The following is a 23,391-nucleotide window of genomic DNA, read 5'->3' as shown; positions in this document are numbered from 1 at the left end:
ACACAAACACACACACAGTGGCTGCTGCACACTGAGTTTACAAAACCTTCCCAGCGGGATCAACTTTGTGCTTTCCTTCCCAGCGGGATCAACTTTGTGCTTTCCTTCTGTCTCTCTAACCTACAGCTCTAGTAATTAATCATGACAGACCTACGCTTCCTCCACTCCCTTCACTCGACTGTGTTACTTACTCACCGGGAAGCCCGGGAATCTCCAAGAACCCGTAGTGCTTAGCTTCCGCCTGTCCCCAGCTACTTCCTCCTGTTCCCCGGGAACTCGCTGGCCAGCCGCCCAACCACTAGTTCGGGCTCTGAAGACTCGAGAATGAAGACAATTCGCTTGCCCCACGCACACCTGCTTTTCCACTGCCAAGTGATGTCGCTGGCACTGGCGATGTCACCAGTCACCCCCAACCCCCCCCCCCCGCCTCCAGAAGAGAAAAATAAACAACTTGACAATAGTCACTAACACCACCAAATCTGGGGTTCCAGGGTCCTCGGCACCGTTTGCCCGCGTAGGGGCGTGGCCCCGGGACCCAGGCGTGGGAGCCAAAATTAATTGCTGCTCGCAGAAGCTCAGCCTGCCGCTAAGGTCTGGGCTCGGTCGGGTCAAGCCGCCGCGGGGCGGGGCGGACAGGACAGGGCAGTGATTTAAGAGGAGCGGCCTGGGGACAGGAGGACCCGCGTCAATGGAGACCGCCAGGGACTACGCGGGAGCCCTTATCAGGCGAGTGCTGCCCTTGTACCCCTATGTCCCGGGTCACCCTTCTTCCTGTGTACTCTGGTCGTCTCTATTTCCTCTGCTCCCGGGTCCTTCTGTGCCCCAAGTCACCATCTCCCTGCGCGTTCCCGTGAACCCCGAGCCCCTCCTTCTTCTCACACCCTATCATCCACCCCGGTCTCCGCTCCTTCGACCATGGTCCCCTTGCCAGTCCGCACCGCCGGGCCTGCCCCCACCCTCGCCAGTCATCGCCAACCGGCTCAGCAACCCCGAAGTTCCTCCTGAAAAGGGACGCAGGTGCGGGGTAGGGAGCTTCCGAGGTGCGTGGAAGTCTGTTTAAAAAAAAAAAAAGGCGACAGTGGTGAACGCGGAGGGGTGGCCGCATCTCTCGCAGCTCCTACAGAAGATGAGGTACTGGGAACCCTGGAGTGTCTATGCTGGTCAAAGCTTCTCTGTTTCTTGGGACTTAGAATCAAATTGGGGGGATTAGAGGAGAGTCCAGGCATCGGGTTGAGTGCAGACCATGCCTATTCAGGAGAGGCTGCTTTATTCAGGTTTTTGAGGGGCAGATTTGGCCCTTTTAGAGTGGTCTTGCTCCAAGCCACTGGTATCTCTCTCTCTCTCTCTCACACACACACACACACACACACACACACACACACACACACACACACACCCCTCTTCGATTTAATCTCCATATATTAATAGAACACTCTAGTTCTTAGTAATATCCTAGACATTATGAGGCAGAGGGGTGTGTGTCTGGGTGTGTGTCTGTAAGAAAGAGGCAGAGACACAGAGGGACACTGAGGCAGAGACATTAGAGACAGAGATTTGGGGACAGAGACACAGAGACAGGGAATGAGAGACAGACACAGTGAAGATGAGAGACATAGAGAGAAGGAATTAGAAACACAGAGAGAGAGAGAGAGAGAGAGAGAGAGAGAGAGAGAGAGACTGACAGAGACTGAAGGACGTTTGGGGTCTCCTTCTAAGGCCCAGTCTAGTTTAGAACTGCAAGTTGGAGACCAGTCCAGGCTGGTCTCGAACTCAAACTGTTCTTGCCTCTGATTCTTTTTCTAGTCTAGATGACTGGCTTTTAGAGTCACGGCCAGTAGCAGGGCAGTGACTTCACAGAGCAGGTTCAACAGTGAGATCTTGGCTCTCTAAAGATAGTGAAAGTACCGCAGAAGGATGGAGAAAGAAGCCACAGGCCCCACAGTGACAGATCTCACTGTGTATCTCTTGAGAGAAATGTGGGCGAGGAAGCGTAGGGTCACCAACTGTGGGTGTCCAGCAGCTTATCAGACAGGGCCAGAAGGGAAACAGTGTGTCAGTCCACAAAGTTAGAATAGTAGCTACTAGAAGGAAAAAGACCGGTCTTCCTGGATGCTACCTGCTTCCTCTTGAAACAAAGGTTTAACTTTTGGGGGTTGGGAAATTTCTAAAAGGTTCCCAAAACCAGATGGTGGTGGCGCACACCTTTTATCCCAGCACTCGGGAGGCAGAGGCAGAGGCAGGTGGATCTCTGTGAGTTCGAGGCCAGCCTGGTCTACAAAGCGAGTCCAGGACAGCCAAGACTATACAGAGAAACCTTGTCTCAAAACAAACAAACAAATAAAACAAATGAAAACAAAACAAACTAACTAACTAACTAACTAACTAAAGTCTCCCAAATAACACCGTGGCAAACGATGGGTGGGAGGACCATCCACGTTTAAATGGGGAGGACCACTCACAACATGACACAGCTCTTGGCCAGATTTCTTAATTTCACCTGCGGCCTTCCACTTTAGCTCCCCCGCTTCCTCTGCTCCTGTCTGCCTGTGCCAAGAGCCTTATTTTCCCTCATCCATCTAGCCCTGCTGCTCAGACTGGGGAGTGGGGGGTGGGGGGCTTCTCTTTAGCATCTGCTCTCACCAGCACTTTTAAGGACAAGAGCCTCGGCTCTGTGATTCTCCTCCCCTTCTCCAAGGGCTGAGGTTCACCAAGCAGGCCCTGGTTTGCCTCAGAGCAGGAGGCGTGAAGGCTGCCTGCTGACCTTAGCCTTGTATCTGACCTGGCAATGGTTTACTGAAATCCAAAATGTGGAAACATGGGTGATGTCTCCACGGTGTCATCGTGTGTGAGGAGGGAGTGACTCAGTAAAGCAAAACACTGGAGACTGTATGATCTATGGCACCTCCATTCCAGACTGAAAAGTAACCAGAGCTCATGGCTTCTTCTTGTTAGTGACAAACTTGCTTCGGTTCTTTAAAAAAAAAAAAATCTACTTACTTGTTGACCAGGCTGCTCTAATCCTTTGGCCTGACTTGATTCCAAACAAAACCAGAAGAAAACAACCTATGATACTTGCTGGCTGAAGGGGAAAGATTTTTTTTCTCCCCTTCCCCACCCTTCTTTAAAATCCTATCCAGGCTAAAGAGCCACAGGCAAGGCGCACTATGTGTTCATTGTTAGTACTGCTGTATTTCTTTTTCCTGTCAGTGGATGCAAACAGCCCAGAACAGTTCACTGTAGTTGTCATTCATTAGTTACTAACTGGAGTGGGCCAGGGAGGGGACTTAATCAATAAACACATTATGAAGAAGCTAGATACTTGTCCTGGGGGTGGGGCTCCGTAGTAGAGTAGGCATGGAGGAAGCCCCGGGCTGAGGTGGGAGAAAGGATGCTTGTCAACAGGTATGAAGTCCTTGGGGCAGGAGAAACAGCTCAGAGGTTGGTGTGCTTCCTGCCTAAGCAGAAGTGTCAGTTCAGATGCAAGCCCCCTCATGTAAAGCCAGGCATGATCATAGGCACCCAGAACCTCAGCCGTGTGGGAGACAGAGGCAGGAGGGTGCTCGGAGCCCCTTGGCCACCAGTCTAGCTCCAGATTCAAAAAAAGACCTGGTCTTTCGGTCTTTATATATAGATGTACTATATATATATATAGAATATATATATATATTCTATAAGGTAAAAAGACTGATGAAGCAGATTACCCAATGTACACATACCACATTCACACAAGTTACAAAGTCTTCTTCAATGATATATATATTTTTTTAAGTTTTATTTACTTATTTGTTTATTTATTTATTTTTGTTTTTCGAGACAGGGTTTCTCTGTGTAATAGCCCTGGCTGTCCTAGAACTCTCTTTATAAACCAGGCTGGCCTCGAACTCACAGAAATCTGCTTCCCTCTGCCTCCTGAGTGCTGGGATTAAAGGCATGCTCCACTATGACCAGCTGGTTTTTTTATTTTATTTTATTTGTGTGCATATGTGCATATTTGTGTGTGGAATGCCTGAGGGGGAGAAAAGATGTGTAGGGTTTCCTGGAGCTGGAGTTACAAATCGTTGTGAGCTACCTGATGTGAGAACTGGGAACCAAACTTGGGTCCTGTGCAATTGCTGTATGCACTCTTAACTGCTGAGTCCTCTTTCCCACGCCTAACTGCAAGTTCAGAAACAGCTTGTCGACAAGCCAGTAACCGCTGGAGACCTTGGTAAGAAGGAAAGAAGCCTGGAGTCTTCCAGCAAAACTCTGGATATTTATAGGTGTTTATCATCACAGACAAAGTCTGCTTTGGCCAAACTATGAAGTTGTTACAAAGCTGATATTCACCCTGAAAGGGCAACATGAGCGTTCCTAATTATTCAGAAGATCTTCAATGGTTGGGTGCTGCTCAGTGGTACAGGGACTGCTTGACACCAGAGGCTCCATCTCCAGTGTCATTCAAAAAAGAATCAGAATGCCTTCCCTCTGATAAGAACTTGGTTTTGTACACCTGCTCTTTCAGCTCAGAATTTATCCTGGCTCCACTGGTGATGTTAGAAAGATAACAGGTTTGCCACAGCAAATCTCCAGGCTTTCTGTTTCTGGAACCAAACATCCTTTCACAATAATATTGCAAAATGCTCAAGGGCTTTAGTCTTGTGTCCTGCGCTCTTAGAGCAAGCATTCTGTTAGGTCAGTGAGAATAGACAAGGGTCAGGCAGCCTGGGTTCAGATGTGTGGGCAGGCGCGTTCCAACCGTATGTGCTACTTACAAGGGGCCGTGGTGTGGGGAGCCTGGTGATAGGAAGCCTAATTTGCTGGAATTTGCCGTTAGGTCCAGCTACCCTTGGACTCGGCCCTGTGTGGCTGTGGACAGCTCTCTAAGCCTGATGGGCACTTCCCAGTTGTCATCTCCTCTCTCTCTCTCTCTTGCTTGTGTTTGACCTCACATTGTCCACACATATTCTTGGCCCTGTGCTGTTTACCTGATCTTTTTCTTTCTGTTCTTTACTTCCCTCATGTGCATTCCCTGTTTTCTGAATGACTAACATACAGCAGCTATGGCTGATCCCTTAGCTTCCGTCACTAATAACAGCAAAAGAAGAAAACTACACCATGGCATCTGCCCCGATTCAGCCAACTGCAGGGGGAAAAATGGTGATTGATTTTGTTTGGAGAGGAGGTTGGTTGGGTGCTTTTCTTGATACTAAGACTAGATTCTCTTATGTAGCCCCGTCTGGCCTCAAACTTGTGACCTGACTGCTTCCGCCTCTTCAGGCAGTGAGAATGCAGTCATTCTGTATCATCTACAGTGTGTACCACCTGAGGGTGCAGATGTGTACCATCTAAGAGTGCAGGTGTATACCACCTGAGAGTGCAGGTATGCATCACCTGAGGGTGAAGATGTGTACCACCTGAGAGTGCAGGTATGCATCACCTGAGGGTGAAGATGTGTACCATCTAAGAGTGCAGGTGTGTACCACCTGAGAGTGCAGGTGTGTACCACCTGAGGATGAAGGTGTGTACCACCTGAGAGTGCAGGTGTGTACCACCTGAATGTGCAGGTGTATATCACCTGAGTATACAGATATGTACCACCTGAGGCTATAGATATGTACCACCTGAGGATATACATGTGTACCACCTGAGTGTGAAGTTGTGTACCATCTGAGAGTGCAGATGTGTACCACTTGAATGTGCAGATGTGTACCACCTGAGGGTACAGGTGTGTATCACCTGAGAGTGCAAGTATATACCACCTGAGAGTGCAGATGTGTGCCACCCGAGGGTACAGGTATGTACCACCATCTCTGGCTCTGGAAAATATCTGTATTTTTTCAGTTTCACCTGCACAGACACAGCCTTTCTCCTATGTTATAGAGTAGAGCAGCTACTTACATTGTACTTGGTTCGTTCAGTAATCTGCAGGTGGTCAAAACATTCAAGAGGATTCTCGTGGGTTCTACAAACATTACATCTTGTATAAGAGACTTGAGCATCTGTGGATGTGGGGACACTGGGGTTCCTGGGATCCACCCCTGAGGTTAATGGCAGACAGCTGTATTTCTCTCCAAGACCTAGTTCCAGGGCCTTTCCTCCAGCACTTTCAGGAGAGACATCAGCCCGTGAGTAGCACACGAAGAAAGCTTTTTATGGAATAGTGGGCAAGGCCAGTGGGCCAGGTGGTATGAGAGTTTACCAAAGGCACAAAGGACAGAGACCTGACTGGAATGTACCACAGAGCAGCAGCAAGCAAGCTCCTGGGTGCCTGAGAGGGAATAGAAGTCTTTCATAGAAGTTGAGGGGGATTCACTCAGTCTTGTCTGGTGGGCCCTTGGTATGAGGTCTGAATCTGGTGAGCATTCTATTATTTTGTGAAGCAATACATTTGACAGCATGCATTTTATTCCCCTTGAGACTGCTCTTGCTCGGGTACATTGAGTCAATGAGATGAGGTTGAGGTTTCACATAGTCATGGCCTTACTGATGATGAGCTGGGATTTTGATCTTGTTTTTGGCCTTTTCCCTCTGGTGTGTAAGTGTATGTCTGTGGGAAGGGGTAGTGATCTTTTGGGGAAAAGCTCACGTGGGATGTCAATCTATGGCTTCTGGCTTTGTGTCTCTCTTCTGGGAGATCTGATACATGACAATGTTCGAGAATATTCTATGAAATCTGATTTCTATTATTGTTTTGATTTCCTCTAACAATCTACTTCCTTAAACACCTCGCTTCCTTATTATTTTTCCTCAATGAGTTGCTTCCCTTCCTACTTCGTAGAATTGTCTGCACCCATTTTCCAAGGAATTAGGGAGCAACTGCTTTCACTGTTGGCGTGGTGGAAAGCAGAGTCCGGAGGCTCCTCGGTCCTCTTGCTGTTTTGCTTTTGGGGAGAGAGCGAGGAAGGAGAACTGATTTCTGGGCCCTATATTCTGCTGATGACTAAGCCACACCCTCAACTCTTCAGGTGCCCTATCTTACCTTTGACAAGTCAGAATTTTGAGGGGATGGAAACAGAAACCCCACTTTCAGCAGGGTGCCAATGGCCCCATGTAAGGCATTCTGTCTTTCCTATGGGACAGCGTGGCTAGGAACCACTCACAGCCTGTTCAGTAACACCCTGACCTGTTGTTCACTCACAGCCTGTTCAGTAACACCCTGACCTGTTGTTCACTCACAGCCTGTTCAGTAACACCCTGACCTGTTGTTCACTCACAGCCTGTTCAGTAACACTCTGACCTGTTGTTCACTCAGCAGCTTGGCTCAGTTGATCATTTAGTTGGAGATGTCAGTGTTCATACATGTCTGCTAAGCAGGTTTAGTGTGAATAAATGTTCATTTAATCCCTTTGTGTGTTGTTGAGACAAGGTTTCTCTGTGTTACCTTGGATGTCCTAGACGCGCTTTGTAGACCAGGCTGGACTTGAACTCACAGTGATCCACCTGCCTCTGCCTCCCAAGTGCTGGGATTAAAGGCGTGCACCACCACTGCCCAGCTGTTTTTTGATTTTCAATAGTTTTTCTGTGTAGCCCTGGCTGTCCTGGAACTAGCTCTGTAGACCAGGCTGGCCTTGAACTCAGAGACCTGTCTGCCTCTGCCTCCCAAGTGCTGAGATTAAAGGCGTGTGCTACCACCACCCAGAATAAGATAGTCTTGATTTGGGAGACAGACTGTTGTAATAGGGTCTTTCTTTGGGACCTCGGGCTGACAGACTAGAGTAGTCTAGGTCACAGTGAGCCCTGAGTATCTGCAAATTTTTGGGTTTTGTTTTGTTTGGTTTGGTTTTTTTGGTTTTTCGAGACAGGGCATCTCTGTGTAGCCTTGACTGTCCTGGACAGGCTTTGTAGACCAGGCTGGCCTCAAACTCACAGTAATCTACCTGCCTCTGCCTCCCAAGTGCTGGGATTAAAGGCATGTGCCACCAACACCTAGCCTGATTTCTTACATTTGAAACATTAAGGTATTCATTCTTGATATAAATGTTCGGATTTGGGTTGCGTGAGTGTCTGCGTGTCTATGTGTGTTCTGTATCTCCATGTGTGTGTGTGTTCTGTGTGTCTGTGTCTCTGTCTGTGTTCTGTATGTCTCTGTCTATGTCTGTGTGTGTGTTCTGTGTGTCTGTGTGTCTGTGTTCATGTGTTCTGTGTGTCTCTAGGCGTGTCTTCTGTATGTCTCTCTGTGTATGTCTCTCTGTGTATGTATAGTCTGTGTGTGTCTGTATATTCTGTATGTGTGTGTTCTGTGTGTCTCTCTGTGTGTCTGTGTATGTGTATATATACTGTATGTCTCTGTGTCTATGTCTGTGTGTGTGTGTATTCTGTGTGTGTGCGTATGTACAGTGTGTGTGTGTGTGTGTGTGTGTGTGTGTGTATTTGTTCCAAGAGTCTTATCTCAAGCAATGAACCAGTTCCTGGTGAGGAAATAGTATGCTAAGAACAAAAGACCCACTGTCCTTCCTAGCCAAGCAGGCTGCCCAGAGGGCAGGCAGAGGCTCCGAGGGCCACAGTGATTGCCAGCTCTTATCTTGTCAGATGAGAAAAGACAGTGGAGGCTTTTGAACTCTTCAGCTGGACCAGGTTACTGGAGTGGTTCTTGGGAAGACATGTATCTTTTTCCAGTGGGGAGAACTGGAGATATGGAGGCCAGTTAATTAGGTCAAAAACGTGCCTTCTGCTGCATGTGGTTAGACCAGGACTTTTTTTGGTGTTTCCAATACAGGGCCCTTGTTCTCTTGTGTCTCTTAAGTCATCCTGCCATGCTTTTGACTTAGCAAAAAATGGCATGTGTGTGCATGTGGGAAGGGGGATGCTCAGGCAGCCGCTGCAGCTTCCGGAGCCCTCGTGGATAATAGCAATGACTTTCTCTCAGAGTAGGACATAGACTCTCCACAGGGAGCTCAGAATCTCCTGAGGGACAGACACCAAGGTAAGAAAGTTGTGCTTAGAGAGTCAGGTGTGCTGACACAGGCCTGCAGCTATAGCACATAGAAGACAGAGGCAGGAGGACATGAGTTCCTGGTCATATTGAGACCCTGTTTCAAAAATGGGCCTGCCCTCCAAAAACTTTGGGTGTATGTTGAAAACTCCAAACTTGGCACTGCTTAGTGACCTTCCCCACTGCCTACTGTCCCTGGGTCACCATCTAACTCATGACTATGACCTACGAGTTTCTCGGTAATCCCTTAGTGTACACAGGTGTTTGCCTGATGGAGAACTTTGTTTTTCTCTCTTCCTTATGAGGACATGTCCAGATTAGAGTTTCACAGTACAGAGTAGGCTGAGGACAAAGCTGGGATGCTGGTTGGGAAGCATAAGCATAGCCAGTCCCTAACCGCTGCCTTCCAAGTCACCAGGTGTGACAGCACTGCGTGAATTCTGCCCTAGTGGTAGCTCAGCCATGTGTGAACATTTCTTCTGTGGGTTGTGCAACAGAAACCCGGTGCAACTCCTCCGAATCAAGGCAGAAGTTCAGGAGTCCTATGCCAGCAGGTCCACTGCTGTGCTGGGCCCATCTAGGTCTCTGCTCAAGGTTCCAAGGTCTTTCTTATGGGAGACCCAGGTCGGGGACCCTTTGGTCTATCCGAGTCCCCTGAGTGCAGCCTCATGGGAAGCAAATTGTGAAGTCACTTTCTACATGTGAAAGGAAGGAGGAATCCAGCATATAAATACAAACTTGCTGTGGGTAAGAGTACTTGATGCCCTTCAAAGGACCTGAGTTTAGTTCTTAGAACTCACCCCAGGAGGCTCACAACCATTTGTAATTTGTAGTGTCTGTCTTTCACATGCACCTGCCTTCACTTGCATACACCTGCATGTGAACATACACACCTATACTTAATTAAAAATAATAAAATTTGGCTGGGCATGGTGGTGCAAGCCTTTTTTTTTTTTCTTAAAGATTTATCTATCTATCTATCTATTTATTATGTATAGAGTACTCTGACTGCATGTATGCCTGCATGCAAGATTTAAGGCACCAGATCTCATTATAGATGGTTGTGAACCACCACGTGGTTGCTGGGAATTGAACTCAGAACCTTTGGAAGAGCAGCCAGTGCTCCTAACCCCTGAGCCACCTCTCCAGCCCAAAGTAGTGTAAAATTTTAATCCCAGAGGCAGAGGAAGGCAGATCTTCATGAGTTCAAGGCCAGCCTGATCTACAATGCATGTTCCAGGACATCTAGGACTACATAGAGAGACTCTGTCTCATAATAATAATAATTATTATTATTATTTATTAATTATTTATTTATTATATTTATTATTATTATTATTATTATTATTATATTGTAAAATACCTAGGTGTAGTGGCATACACCTTTAATCACAGCACTCAGGAGGCAGAGGCAGGTGGATCTCTATGAGGTTGAGGCCAGCTTGGTCCACAGTGAGTCCAGGACAGCCAAGGCTACACAGAGAAACCCTGTGTTGAAAAACCAAATAAATAAATAAATAATTAAATAATCATGTTTTAAGCTGCTATGCTTTTGACTTGGTTGCTCCAGAATGCTGTTGACTGCTTGGATCTGAAGCTCTCCCACCCAACAGAAAAATTTAGCTTAGAACAAATACCACAACCCATCCCATCGCTTACCTTTACCACTTTGGATGACGTTGAGAAGCCATGTTGAGAGCCAAGACCTCTCACCTGAGAAATGGGGTGTGATGGTGTGGTGACAATGGGGTGTCTGAAGAATTACCATGGCAGGTGCTCAGAAACAAGCAGTCTTGAAACCCTGGTGATGCTGATTGTGTGTACTTAAGACCATCCGGGTCTGATTCCAGAGTACCAACTTGTTGGTGGAGCCATAGAGAGAGGGATGGGGAGGAAAGGGAGGGGCATGGGAAGTTGCGTGGCAGGTGTTGGCAGTCAGTCCTCTTCTGCGCTTCCTCAGACACGTCAACCAGGTAGCAACAGGACTTAACCTGACAAGGTTTTGTTTGTTTGTTTTGTTTTTGCTTTGTTTTATTTTGTTTTGTTTAAAAGGTTGTTTACTTTTATTTTATGTGTATGGTTTTTTTTTTAACTTATTTATTTATTCACTTTATGTCCCAAATGCAGCCCCCTCCCTCTTCTCTTCCTGGTCCTGCCCTCTCACACTCTTCCTCCCCCCTCCCCCTCCCCCTTCTCAAAAAAGGGGGAGCCCTCCCCCACATCGACCCTCCCCAGAACATCAAGTTGCATCAGGACTGAATGCATCATCTTCCACTGAGGCCAGGCAAGGCAGCCCAGCTAGGGGGAAGTGATCCAAAAACAGGCAGCATACATGCATGTCAGAATGCATATATGTGCACCACATGCATGCAGTACCCACAGATGCCAGAAGAGGACATCAGATCCCCTAGAAGTGGAGTTACAGTTGTGAGCTACAATGTGGGTGCTGAGAATCAAAGCTAGGTCTTCTGAAAGAGCAGCTTTCTCTCCGGCCCCTTGGGATAGCCTCTTTAGGGCTTTGTTCCTAACTGAAAAAGAGCCCACAAGCCTGGGTTAAAACATCTTGTGTGTCACTCACCTGGTTTCCACAAAGCCTTAACCACTGAGGGTCAACAGCACTCTTGTCACCCCAATGGAGCTATTTTTAGGCAGGGTCTCAATGCTTCACTTCCCAGGATTAGTTCTCTAGTTTGTTAAACACTGTGTGTTACTTGAGCACACACAGTGGTATGTCAGAGGCAGTTTGGCGTTCTTTCACGGCAGTGGGTGTCCTGCATTGTCAAATACGCAGACTTTGCTCACCCATTCCTTACTTAGCCAATAGCACCTAGCTGACCTGTGAAAGGTGGTGGTGGGTGCCTGGGGCTCAGGGTCATCCTCTGCCACATAGGGAGTTGAAAGCTAACCTCTACAGGAGACCCTGACTCAAAACCACCAAGACAGAAACAACCACACTGAAGTTTGAAGATCGGGTTAATTAAACAAAGCCAAATAAAACAATAGTTTTTCCTAACTAGCTACTGAGAGAGCAGCCGTCTTCGTTCTTTCTCACCAACCCACCATACTGCTTTTTTGTAGTTTTCCCATTAACAAAAATTGAATAATAGAGGGTTGACTTGTTCTCCTCAGAAAATGTTGTCTCGATGTTGATGTTGTTATTTCCCTGATCCATGTTGGTGTGGTTTGGGGGTCCATTGTTTAAATTGTCAGTAGTAGATCTGCCTCAGCTGAAGTCTAGGACTTAGGTTTTGCTTAGAAAGGAGACTAGTAAATAATATCTCTCATGTCTAAGAGTACATATGCAAAGAGCATAACTGAGCACATGCTGTTTTACATGATGTAACCTGGCTTAACAGAAGGGGTATAATTCCACATTTTCCAAAGAATTAAAACTAAATGCAAGGCTTCATGTGACTTGGGACCTGGAGTTTTGTCTTTCTGGTCTTCCAATGACATTTATGATGGCTGTTCTGTTTATTCTGATCTCAAAACCTTGGTTGAGGAGCCGGAACCAGCTCAGTGGCAGAGCATATGCCTAGCAAGCACTGAGCCCTGAGTTCTGCCCCCTACACTAAAAACAAAACAAAAGAAAATCCTAAATTGACTGATACATTGACCAGTATCTGGTTTCTAAATTAATTCTGTGCCAGTATTATACAAATATGTACCATTTGTTTGTATACACCAACTCTCTAAATTGGTGTAGCTAATTTGTAATCACTAGAAATCATTTTCTTGAGTTTTTCCACTTTAAAACCCACCCAGCGGGCTTGCTGAGGTGCCTCAGTGGGGCAAAGGCTCTTGGTTCACTAGCTTGGCAACCTGCATTTGATCCCCAAAACCCACATAAAAGTAAAAGGTGAGGCCAATCTCCACAAAGGTGCCCTCTGACCTCTGCTCACACACTGTGACATGTGTGCCCAAGTGTGCACATCATACACATGCAGGCACGCATAAAAATGATATTAAGTAAGTATGTGTCTGGGGGCTGGAGAGATGACTTGGGGGTTGAGAGCACAGATTGCTCTTATGGCAGGACCCAGGTTCTAGTCTCAGCACCCACATAGTGGCTCACAATCCCCTGTGAGCCGGCTCCAGGGGATCCAATGCTCTCTTCTAAACTCCCGAGGTACCAGGCACGCATGTGGTACACATATATACATGCAGGCAAAATACTCGTACACTTACAAAATAAATCTGAAAGTTTTTGAATCAATAGATATAGAGTATGCTTTGGAGAGGGGCCAAGGAGTAAACTGAGGGCAGCCCCTGGGTGTGCTGAGTGTATGTGTTACTTGCTCCATGAAATTATGGATGTATGTAACATTTAGTAATTCCTAAGTGGTATGTTTCTTTCTTTTAGATGCAAATACTAAAGTTGCAGAGGGGCAGGTAGCGCACAACTGTAATCCCAGTACCTGGGAGGCAGAGGCAGGTGGATCTCTGTAAGTTCGAGGCCAGCCTGGTCTACAGAGTGAGTCCAGGACAGCTAAGGCTACACAGAGAAACCCTGTATATATATATATATTTGTGTGTGTATGTGTCTGTCTGTCTTTGTGTGTGTGTGTGTGTGTGTGTGTGTGTGTGTGTGTGTGTAACATCTTCTTAAAAAGCCTGGCCTTGGTGGTGCATGCCTTTAATCCTAGCACTCTGGAAGAAGAGGCAAATGTATCTCTTTGAGTTTGAGGCCAGCCTGGTCTACAGAGCAAGTTCCAGGACAGCCAGGACTGTTATACAGAGAAACCCTATCTTGGGGGTTGGAGAGGGATAATAATAGGAAACCCTTGTCTAAAGGATGGTTCTCCTCTGTGCCTGCTCCATAGGCCCCTGACACTCATGGGGTTGCAGACTAAGAAAGCCCTGCTGACACCCCTCATGCATCCAGCTCGTCCTTTTCGGGTCTCAAACCATGACCGAAGCAGCCGGCGTGGGGTGATGGCTAGCACCCTGCAGGAGCTTATCAGCAAGGTACTGTGGTCACAATCTTGGGTACCCTTTGCTAGCTCAGAGTCCAGGCCCTGGCACTAAGCCAGTGCCAAGACACAAGCGTTAAGAAAAAGCACATCAGGGCTGGCGAGGTGGCTCAGACATTAAGATCACTGTCTGCTGTCCCAGAGGTCCTGCGTTCAAGTCCCAGCAACCACATGGAGGCTCTCAGTCATGTAAGATGAGGTCTGGTGTCCTCTTCTGGTGTGCAGGTGCACATGCAGGCAGAACACTGTGTATGTAATAAATAAATCTTTAAAAAAAAAAAGATGCCAGGTGTGGTGGCACATGCCTTTAATCCCAGCACTCAGGAGGCAGAGGCAAGCAGATGACTGTGAGTTCGAGGCCAGCCTGGTCTACAAAGTGAGTCCAGGACAGCCAAGGCTACACAGAGAAACCCTGTCTCAAAAAGAAAAGAAAAGAAAAGAAAAGAAAAGGCACATCTCCCAGGCAGTGGTGACACACACTTTTAATCCTAGCACTCGAGGGAAGCGGATCTCTGTGTTTGCGGCCAGCCTGGTCTACAGAGCAAATACCAGGGCAGCCAGGATTACATAGAGAGGGCCTGTGTCAAAGAAAGAAAGGAGGAAAGGAAGGAAGGAAAGAAGAGAGAGAGGGAGGGAAACAGTGTTCTCAAATAAAGAAGAATCCTAGACACTCAGAGATGCCTGCAGAAATGAGAAATGGGCTTGCGGCATGCAGACCCTAAAGCAGGTGCTGCAGAAAGCCGTGTGCTTGAAGTACAAGATGTGCAGGGTCTTCTGCTTATTCCTCTGCATGACAGGCAACCACAGAGACTGCCAACATGCACTAGATCACCTATTCCCTGGGAAGAGAGAGGTCCATTCGAAAACCGTAGTCTGTTCTTCTGAGTGAAGGCTGGATTGCACACGGCAGTCCATGGCTTTCTTCACCGGCACAGCTTTACCCCAGCCAGCCAGCCCTCCAGAAACCTTAACATGAACGTCACTGATGGTCTGTGTAAATAGCTCCCTTCACCTCGTTTCTCTCCTCCCTTGCAAACCTAGACTCTGGATATCCTGGCTATCACAGCTGGCCTGGTCACGCTGGTGCTGGAGGAGGATGGGACCGTGGTGGACACCGAGGAGTTCTTTCAGACCCTGAGGAACAACACACATTTCATGATCTTGGAAAAGGGACAGAAATGGACGCCGGTGAGTACAGCCTTGCTACGCAAGCAACAACTGGCTAGACGTTCTACCTGTAAGTGCACTGTCTAGGTTGGTGTTGGGTGGCCACATCCTGATCATATACTGAATGTATTCACCTCCAAGCTACAGCCACAACACTCAAAAGGACTCTCAAGTGTTTCTAGAAATGTTGATGTTTCTGAATTTAGATCATATGACTTTTAAACATGAGCTTTGGCCAATGGCCTAAACCTTAGTGAGTGAGTGTGTGTGTGTGTGTGTGTGTGTGTGTGTGTATGTGTGTGTGTGTGTATGCTCATCACACACACTTCCATCACTGTAATCAAATATTTCCTCCTTGCTCAGGCAGTGGCCTCTTGCTGAGGCAGGAGCAAGCAGTAGGGCAGTTCCACTGATATCAGAACCATGGGGTAGAGAGAGCAAAGAGGAAACCAGAGCCCCATGATCTCTTTTTCCATCTTTAAGATATAGGAAAAGCTTCCCCAGCCTCCCACAAACTGCTATGTAAAAGAGCAGAGTTGAAAGGCAGTCTGTGGCCTGGGAACATGGATCCATCCCAGGACACGCACCTAGATCACACTAGCACCTCTACAGCAGATGTGTATCAGATCACCCGTGTCACCTTTGTGAGTAGTGGTAAATTCTGGCAACAAACCACATGTCCACTGCAGTAGGATGGAGATGTGCAACCATTATTGTATGTCCATTTGAGTTCGCATAGATTGACAGGTTACTGTATATTTGCTTGAACAAAATGCTTTTCAACCTTGAAGACACATGTAGGGCAGCTACAGGCATTGTCTGCGCAGATCCCATAACTGTGCCGTGTGAGAACAGCATAGAAGAACAGTGCATCCGGCAGCCACCTTCAGACGTTTTTATCTCAGGATTCATGAAAAGTAACGAAGACTCCGAGACCCTTTGTTAATGTGGGTTGCACAAACAGCTGTCGATCAGAGGTTCTCACCTGGGCATGTTTTGCCCTTAGGAGCCATGGAGTAATATCTGAAGACGGTTTAGTGATAAACTGGGGCAGAGGACACTGTTACAATCTAGTAGGGAAACTGCAACACACAGCCTTTGTGACAAAGGATCACCTAGTTCCAAGTGCCACTTGTACCAGGGTTGAGAAACTATAATCCATAAGTACAGACGTTTCCACTATTCAAGATTAAAACTGAGAAATTAAAAAATGTGTTGACTAATAACAGTAAAGGTGAGCTTAAGCCACATTTCTAATAGGAAAATAGTTTCCTAAAAATAAATGAACACTCTCCAAAAAAAGAGCAAGGAACTAGGCTTATTGTTTTTATTTATTTATTTATTTTGGTTCTTCGAAACAGGCTTTCTCTGTGTAGCCTTGGCTGTCCTGGACTCACTTTGTAGACCAGACTGGCCTCGAACTCGCAGCGATCCGCCTGCCTCTGCCTCTGCCTCTGCCTCCCGAGTGCTGGGATTAAAGGCGTGCGCCACCACGCCTGCCGGCTTTAGTTTTTAAAATTTATTCACTTTACATCTCAATCACAGCCCCTCCCTCTCCCTCCCTATCCCCCTCCCCTAGTCCTAAGAAAGGGAGATCCCTCCTCCCCTACCAACTTACTCCAGCCTATCCAGTTTCTTGAGGACCTGCCTGCATCCTCCTCTTCCTCTGTGACCTGGCCAGGGGGGCAGCGGGGTGGGAGAGAGGAGTAATTGAAGGCAACAGAGTCCATGGCCAAGACAGCCTTTGCTCCCCTTACTAGGGGACCCACTGCAAATCTCTTTAATGGCTAGAAGACAGTGGAATTCTTAGAGCTAGAGAGATGACTCAGCAATGAAGAGCATTTGCTGCTCTTGCAGAGGAGCTAGGTTCAGTTCCTAGCACCCACATGGCAGCTCACAACCATCTGTAACTCCACTTCCAGGGATCTGATGCCTTTTCTGTTCTCTGAGTAAAGGTATGTGTGCATATATATATACACACACACACATACTCATACACATACACACACAGACATACACACATATGTATGCACATGATATGTGCTCTGATATGAGTGGTGCTGCCCTACTGCTTGCTCCTGCCTCAGCAAGAGGCCACTGCCTGAGCAAGGATATAGTGATGGAAGTGTGTGTGATGAGTGTGCGCATGCACACACACTCACTAAGGATTAGGCCATTGGTCAAAGCTCATGTTTAAATATACACACACGAGCACACACTATAGGCATACTTCTGTGCTAAACTGCTATACTCTGTCACTTGGGTGGAACTAGGAAGGAAAAAATCTGGCCTGGCTGCAGATGGGAAGATGGAGAGGCCTGGGACACAGCATAACAAGTTGCATACTGCTGAGAATACTCTGCCTTGATCCTGCACTGAGAGTCGGCAGTTGCTGAGTCCACAAAGTACAACTGCACTGGAGAACTTGAGGGGTCCCAGAGTCTGTCACTTTGCTCCACCGAGCACGTCCATCTGTCTTGCATTTTGAAAGGATCTTCCATCAGAGTGATTCTGAGACATCATACTTGGGTCATTGGGGAAACACTGACTTGGAGCTGGGGCGTAGCTTAGTGGTAAACACACTTCAGGTGCACAAGGCCCTGGGTTGGATCCCCAACCCCAAAACGAAAATAGCAGAAAAATAAAAGAAAAAGAACAAAGAAAAAGACTAATTCCCTGAGCTACACGTTTTCTCCAAGTGTGCAGTAGAAAATCAGGACTTGGGAGAACAGAGATGCACAATTGTGTTTAGTATTTACCACCCGGAAGGGATATAAAGCTTGATCCTCTATCTCCAGACCACAGCGTGATCTACATTTAAACCATTTCCAGATAATTCAAAATTAGCAATATACTGTTCATGGGAAAGATGCACAGCCAAGGTAGTTTCCCCCTGAGTGTGGTGGGATAGCCAGAGGACACAGACTCACAGCACCTCTGGGGGTAGCTGTTTCACTTTGTCTTATTATAACATATATATCTATATATGTGTGTACATATGCCCAAAATGTGCCTCATAACTTTAAAAATTATTTTGTTTTCTATGTATGAGTATTTTGCCTGCATGTACGTATGTGCTAATTCCACAGATGCAAGGAGAAGGCCACCAACCCAATCATGGCCAAATTAAAGCAAGCTTTATTCAAGCCGGGTGGTGGTGGCACACACCTTTAATCCCAGTACTTGGTAGGCAGAGGCAGGTGGACCGCTGTAAATTCAGGCCTAGCCTGGTCTACAAAGCAAGTCCAGGACAGTCAAGGCTACACAGAGAGACCTTGTCTCAAAAAAACAAAAACAAAAAAACCAAAAACAAAAAAACAAAACAAGCTTTATTCATGTGCACAAGCTGTCTCCTCCTAAGGCGGGGCTCAAGAGATCAGTGCTGGACATGGGAAAGATAACTCAGGAGTAGGTGGTTACAAATGGTGGGGAGGTCGGCAGGTAAATAAGTGGGGTTGCAGCAGCAGGACAAAAACATAACATGTTGGTCATAGCAACTCCAGAAACAAAGGAATGGTTGCCTTTCCTGGAACAGGACCACCACAATAACCATTCCCTTAGAACAGGCAGATTAGAAAATCTTTAAAAGGACAGATTAATCTTGGGCTCTGCCAGTTTTTCTTTCCTTCCTCCTTTCTTTCTTTCCTTCTTTCTTCCTTTCTTTATTTCCTTCTTTCTTTCTCTCCCTTTTCTTCTTTCTCTTCCTCCTCTTCCTCTTTTTCCTTCTTGCCCTGACTACCCTGGAATTCAATCTATAGATGGGGCTGGCCTCGAACTCACAGAGATCCACCTGCCTCTGCCTCCCGAGTGCTAGGATTAAGGGTGTGCATCACCACCACCCATCTCCCAATTCTTTCTTCTTCTGGGCTTTCTTTTTTGACTATTTGTAGTGTGGGGGACAAGCTAGCCATGGCTTGCCACAGGCCAGGCCAGTATTCTCCCACACAGTGGCTCCTCCCCCGTGTGGTTTCTGTGTAAGGTGTGCACTTGCGTGACCTCCAGAATGTCTGCTTTCGTTCTCAGAACCAGAGGGTTCTTCACAGATGTGTGTTGTGAAATAGAGAGACCATCCTGTGTTATCCCAGAAGCCAGGGTCACCGCAGGGTCCTCATGGGGTAGGAGCGCAGGAGGAGAAGATCTACAATGAGATGCAGGGGAAGAGGAGGGCCAAGGAAGGTGGGGACACTGGACAGGATCCCTGTTCCCAGAACCGTCACAGCCTGAGCACGTGACTTCTAAGCTGAGGCTGTGGGTAACTTGTTATAGCAGCAATGGGAAACTGACACAATGGGAAAGGTGTTTCCTGTTTATGCAAATGAGACTTCAGAGGTGAGTTTGGAAGTGACACATTTAAGCCCTGCACAGTAATGGGACCTATGAAACGTAGCACAGAGCCAAGTCATGACAAGATGCAGTAAGTGTAAATGTTGTGACTGCCGTGTTCAAGGGCTACCTGAGGATTTGGGGTTGAGGGAGAGGATGGAACCCAGGCCCTCACAGATACACATAGCTCATGCTCTACCACTAAGCCCCATCAAACACTCTGGAGTCATCACCTGCTTTAATTTCTCAGCCATTTTCCTGTAAGGTAGACTGAGTGCTCCCTGCAGAGGACAGATTGTTACCTCAGGAAGGTTATCTGAGGCCCATTCTGACTGGAGCAAAAACCTCAACCAAGAAACAGCCACCAGATGTCTCCCTTGCTCAGTCTTGGAGTCCTAAAATCCCAAGATGCTTCCTGCCACTCTGGCAGAAGACAGGGCCCAGTCATGCCCTTCCTTTCCTGCAGGCTTCCTGCATACCCAGCTGGCAGGGCCCCTACGTTTAGCATTGTGAGGGCATCTTGGTTTAGCACTTAAGGAACCCTAAAGGGAGAGTCAGATAAACTTTGAGAAGCCAGAAAACAATGTGAAGAAGTGAAGAAGTTTAAGCCCTTCTATTCCTTAGTCTTGAGTTGCTTGTTTGTTTGTCTTGAGAAAGTGTCTCTGCATAGCCCAGGCTGTCCTGACACTTGCCTGTAGAGCAGGCTGGCCTCAAACCCACAGAGATCTGCCTGCCTCTGCCTCACACAAGTGTTGGGAATAAAGTTGTGTGCCATCATGTCTGACTCAGTTTGCGATTATTTTTCAAGATTTATTTATTTTCGTGTGCGTTAGGGTTTTGGCTGCATGTGTATCCCCTTGAACTGGAGTTACAGACAGTTATGAGCCACCATGTGGGTGCTGGGAATTGAACCTTGGTCCTCTGGAAGAACAGCCAGTGCTCTTAACCTCTGAGCCACCTCTCCAGCCCCAGTTTGGGGTTTTTTTGAATGACGTTTCTCCCTCGGAGAGTGGATAGTTGGTAGAGGGGAGGCACAGCCTCTTGGGCATGGTACACTGGGTGCCAACCAGAACCGCTTGTCGTTTATGATCTGGGTGGTTGGAAGAGGGAACACCAGCATTAGCTTCATCAAGAAAGGCTGGCACACTTTTAGGGGAACTTATGTTTTAATTTCAAGTATGTTTGTTTGTTTGTTTGTTTGTTTGTTTTTCATTACATAACATGCAGTTTTCAAGTCCTCCCAACCCCCAGGCTCCTGAGGCAAGGGACTCTTGCATCATCTAAGTTTGACCCTGGATACAGTGGGACTGGTGTGTGGAAAAAACAAAAAAACAAAAAACTTCACTTAGGAAAGCAACTCATGAGGCAGAATTGGTTCTCTCAGAGTCTGTTGTAGAGCTATCTACAAACGTGGGAGCATATGCCCCCCAGGCCCCGCCACAACCTGAAGGGTCACCTAGTGTCCCTGGTGGACAGAGAGTCGATAAGTGGCTAATGTTTCCAGAAAGTCATCTTTCCTCCTTGGGAGTTACTGGGAAATAGAAGATACCCCAAGACAGGCTTGTTCTATCCGTTCCCCAAGTCCCAGAGTTCCAGCATTTTCTCCATCAGGGCTACTTGTGAAATGAAATGGAAACAGTGCTTCCTGTTCCTCTATGGCTTTGTGACAATTAGAAGAGGGGGCTGACCATGTCCTCATATACTCCAGGGGTAGCCTCGGATACTCAAGAGGTAGCCTCGGGCCTCCATGCAAAGAAGCAAGCCTCAGCACCCTAAGCAGGCATACCTCTATGCCTCAGACATGAAGTCTTCACAGCCAAAGCAAACTCATCTGAGTCACTAAACTGGAGGTTGATGAGGGATGAGTATGTATTGCTATAAGTATGACCAGACTAATTACAGCTGACATTTAGGAGACTCTAACTTTGGCATAACCCCAGAATTGTGTGGTTCAAGTGTCTTGGCCAGCACCACTCCTAAGTCTGTCCCTTGCTTCAATGCTCTAGGGCACTAAGTATGTCCCAGTCTGCCAGCAACCAAAGAAATCGGGAATAGCCAGAGTTACCTTCGACCTGTACCGACTGAATCCCAAAGACTTCCTTGGCTGCCTCAATGTCAAGGCCACCATGTATGAGATGTACTCAGTGTCCTACGACATCCGATGCACAAGCGTCAAGGCCATGTTAAGGTAACAGTCTGCATGGGGCTATCTGTGGGGTCTGGAAACACCTAGGTGTGGCACAGGGGGTTCTTCCCGCCTTGTCTCCTGCCCCAGGGCCCCACAACAGGTCTTGGATCTTCTGTTGTCATCAGGTGTGTGCTGATCCACGTAGTCTTCAGTTTAACTTTTAGACCACAGACTCATATCAGAAAGTGCAAAGTTCAGCTGGGAATATAGCTCAGCGGTAAAGCACCTGCTTGGCATGTTAGAGCCCCTACGTCTAATGCCCAGCAACATGCACACATGGACGCTCACGTGCATACACACACTCACGCACAAACGTGCTTGCATGCATGTGTAAACACACATGTGTGCGCGTGCATACGCGTGCACGCACACATGCACACACATTGTCATCTTACAAAAAGCCGGAGCGAAAACTTCTGAGGCTAGGAAAATAATAAGAACTTGAAGGAACACATTTTGTTTGACTCAGCTTGAAATAACACTAAGTTCAGTCTTGGGACTTCAGAGGCTGGGACAGAGCAAAGTGTCCCCTCGCTCTGAGGAGCAAGCTGGAATGTCCCAGGTACCTTACCCTCCACAAGGCCCCATCAGAACGTCATAAGCCCAGTTCTTGCTACAACTTTCCTCAGCTTGACTGGTCTTGACCCAGGAGATGCAGCAGCAAGCCCCACCCACCCACTCAAGCTGCAGGAATCCTCGCATAGCAAAAATATGTTCTCGAGAGTGGCAGGGGCTCTGTGGGGCCCTTGAGGTCCTACTTAGGCAGTCTCCTGTCAAAGTGGCTTGAGGGCTATGCTGTGCCCCCAGTGAGTGTCCCTGGGCCTGGAGAGCCCTGGCAGCCTATACTGTGCGCCCTGAAAGTGGTATTCTGTGGATGCTACCACTCACGCGTGCTTGCTGCCTCCTTGGAACCTAGTCAGATGGGAGAGGATCTGCCATTTGAACTTTGTCCTGGCCAGAATCCCAAGCCTGATGTGTCTCCATCTTGCTGTGTTGCAGAAGTCTGTTGCGGTTTATGTCCTATGCGGCTCAGGTGGTAGGACAGTTCCTGGTCTACGCAGGCGCATACATGCTCCGAGCACTGGGCGATACAGAAGAGCAGCCATCCCCCAAGCCTAGCACCAAGGGCTGGTTCATGTGATCAGGTCAACCTACGTAGACCCAGAGGGCCCACCTTACATGTGAATTTACTACCTTCGTGTAGAGGCTGTGGGATGCCAATGGGAAGGAAGGGGGTTTGGTGGGACACAGTACGGGCTGAGCAGCAGGCTTCCTGCAGGGGAGAGGAGGGAGGGGGTCCTTTCAAGGGCCTTAGAAAGGGACTCACAGCAGAGTGTCTGGGAGCAAAAGGCATATGAATTAGACACTTTGGATGGATCCTTGCCAGTTGAAATAAACCCATCACAAGAACCGTTTTAATACATGCCCTACTTTCTTGAGACTGGTTCATCTCTCTGGAGATGAGTACTTTCACACAGACCGAAAACCAGAACCAAAGACAGAAAGAGAGTTGTCACTGCTGATTAGTCTTTCTTTTTTATTTATTTCATTTTGTGGGTGGGTTTTTGTTTGTTTTGTTTTGGCCTGTGTGTATATCTATGCAACATGTGCATTCAGTGCCCTAGAAGGCCAGAAGAGGGCGCCAGACCTCCTCAGAGGAGTCATAGACAGTTGTGAGCCTCCCTGTGGGCACTCGGGATGGGACCTGGAAAAGCAGCTCTTAACCACTGAGTCATCTCTCTAGCCCTGATGCTTGTTTAATCCTTATTGGTACTCAATGCAAAAGTCATGATCTGTCACATAAGCCAGGATTTTATTTGGTTTAGGTT

The 23,391-nt window shown here is 47.5% G+C and overlaps 1 protein-coding gene across 2 annotated transcripts; it reads left to right on the top strand.

Annotated features, from left to right (window-relative positions):
• Positions 1-570: 570 nt before the first annotated feature.
• CIDEA (cell death inducing DFFA like effector a) lies at positions 571-22,985 on the top strand. Of its 2 annotated transcripts, none has more exons than XM_084778793.1 (5): positions 571-726; positions 13,735-13,879; positions 14,926-15,072; positions 21,381-21,562; positions 22,562-22,985. In XM_084778793.1, exons 1-5 carry the CDS (start codon positions 689-691, stop codon positions 22,701-22,703), a joined length of 654 nt encoding a protein of 217 aa, XP_084634919.1. In that variant the 5' UTR covers positions 571-688; the 3' UTR covers positions 22,704-22,985. The 2 variants fall into 2 exon arrangements, with proteins under 2 accessions (XP_084634919.1, XP_084634920.1); XM_084778794.1 differs by lacking the exon at positions 571-726 and adding an exon at positions 986-1,131.
• Positions 22,986-23,391: the final 406 nt, after the last annotated feature.

Source organism: Acomys minous, assembly GCF_964271855.1.
Source record: "Acomys minous genome assembly, chromosome: 4".
In the NCBI taxonomy this organism is placed as follows: domain Eukaryota; kingdom Metazoa; phylum Chordata; class Mammalia; order Rodentia; family Muridae; genus Acomys; species Acomys minous.
The sequence above is the reverse complement of the archived record's forward strand: the minus strand, read 5'-3'. Positions and strand labels throughout refer to the sequence as shown.

What these genes read in the sequence shown, in the direction of transcription:
- CIDEA (XM_084778793.1), top strand. Translation starts at nt 689, where the DNA reads ATGGAGACCGCCAGGGACTACGCGGGAGCCCTTATCAG. An exon ending in TGCAGGAGCTTATCAGCAAG is followed by an intron (nt 13,880 to 14,925) that starts GTACTGTGGTCA and finishes TTGCAAACCTAG; the next exon opens with ACTCTGGATATCCTGGCTAT. An exon ending in AGGGACAGAAATGGACGCCG is followed by an intron (nt 15,073 to 21,380) that starts GTGAGTACAGCC and finishes TCAATGCTCTAG; the next exon opens with GGCACTAAGTATGTCCCAGT.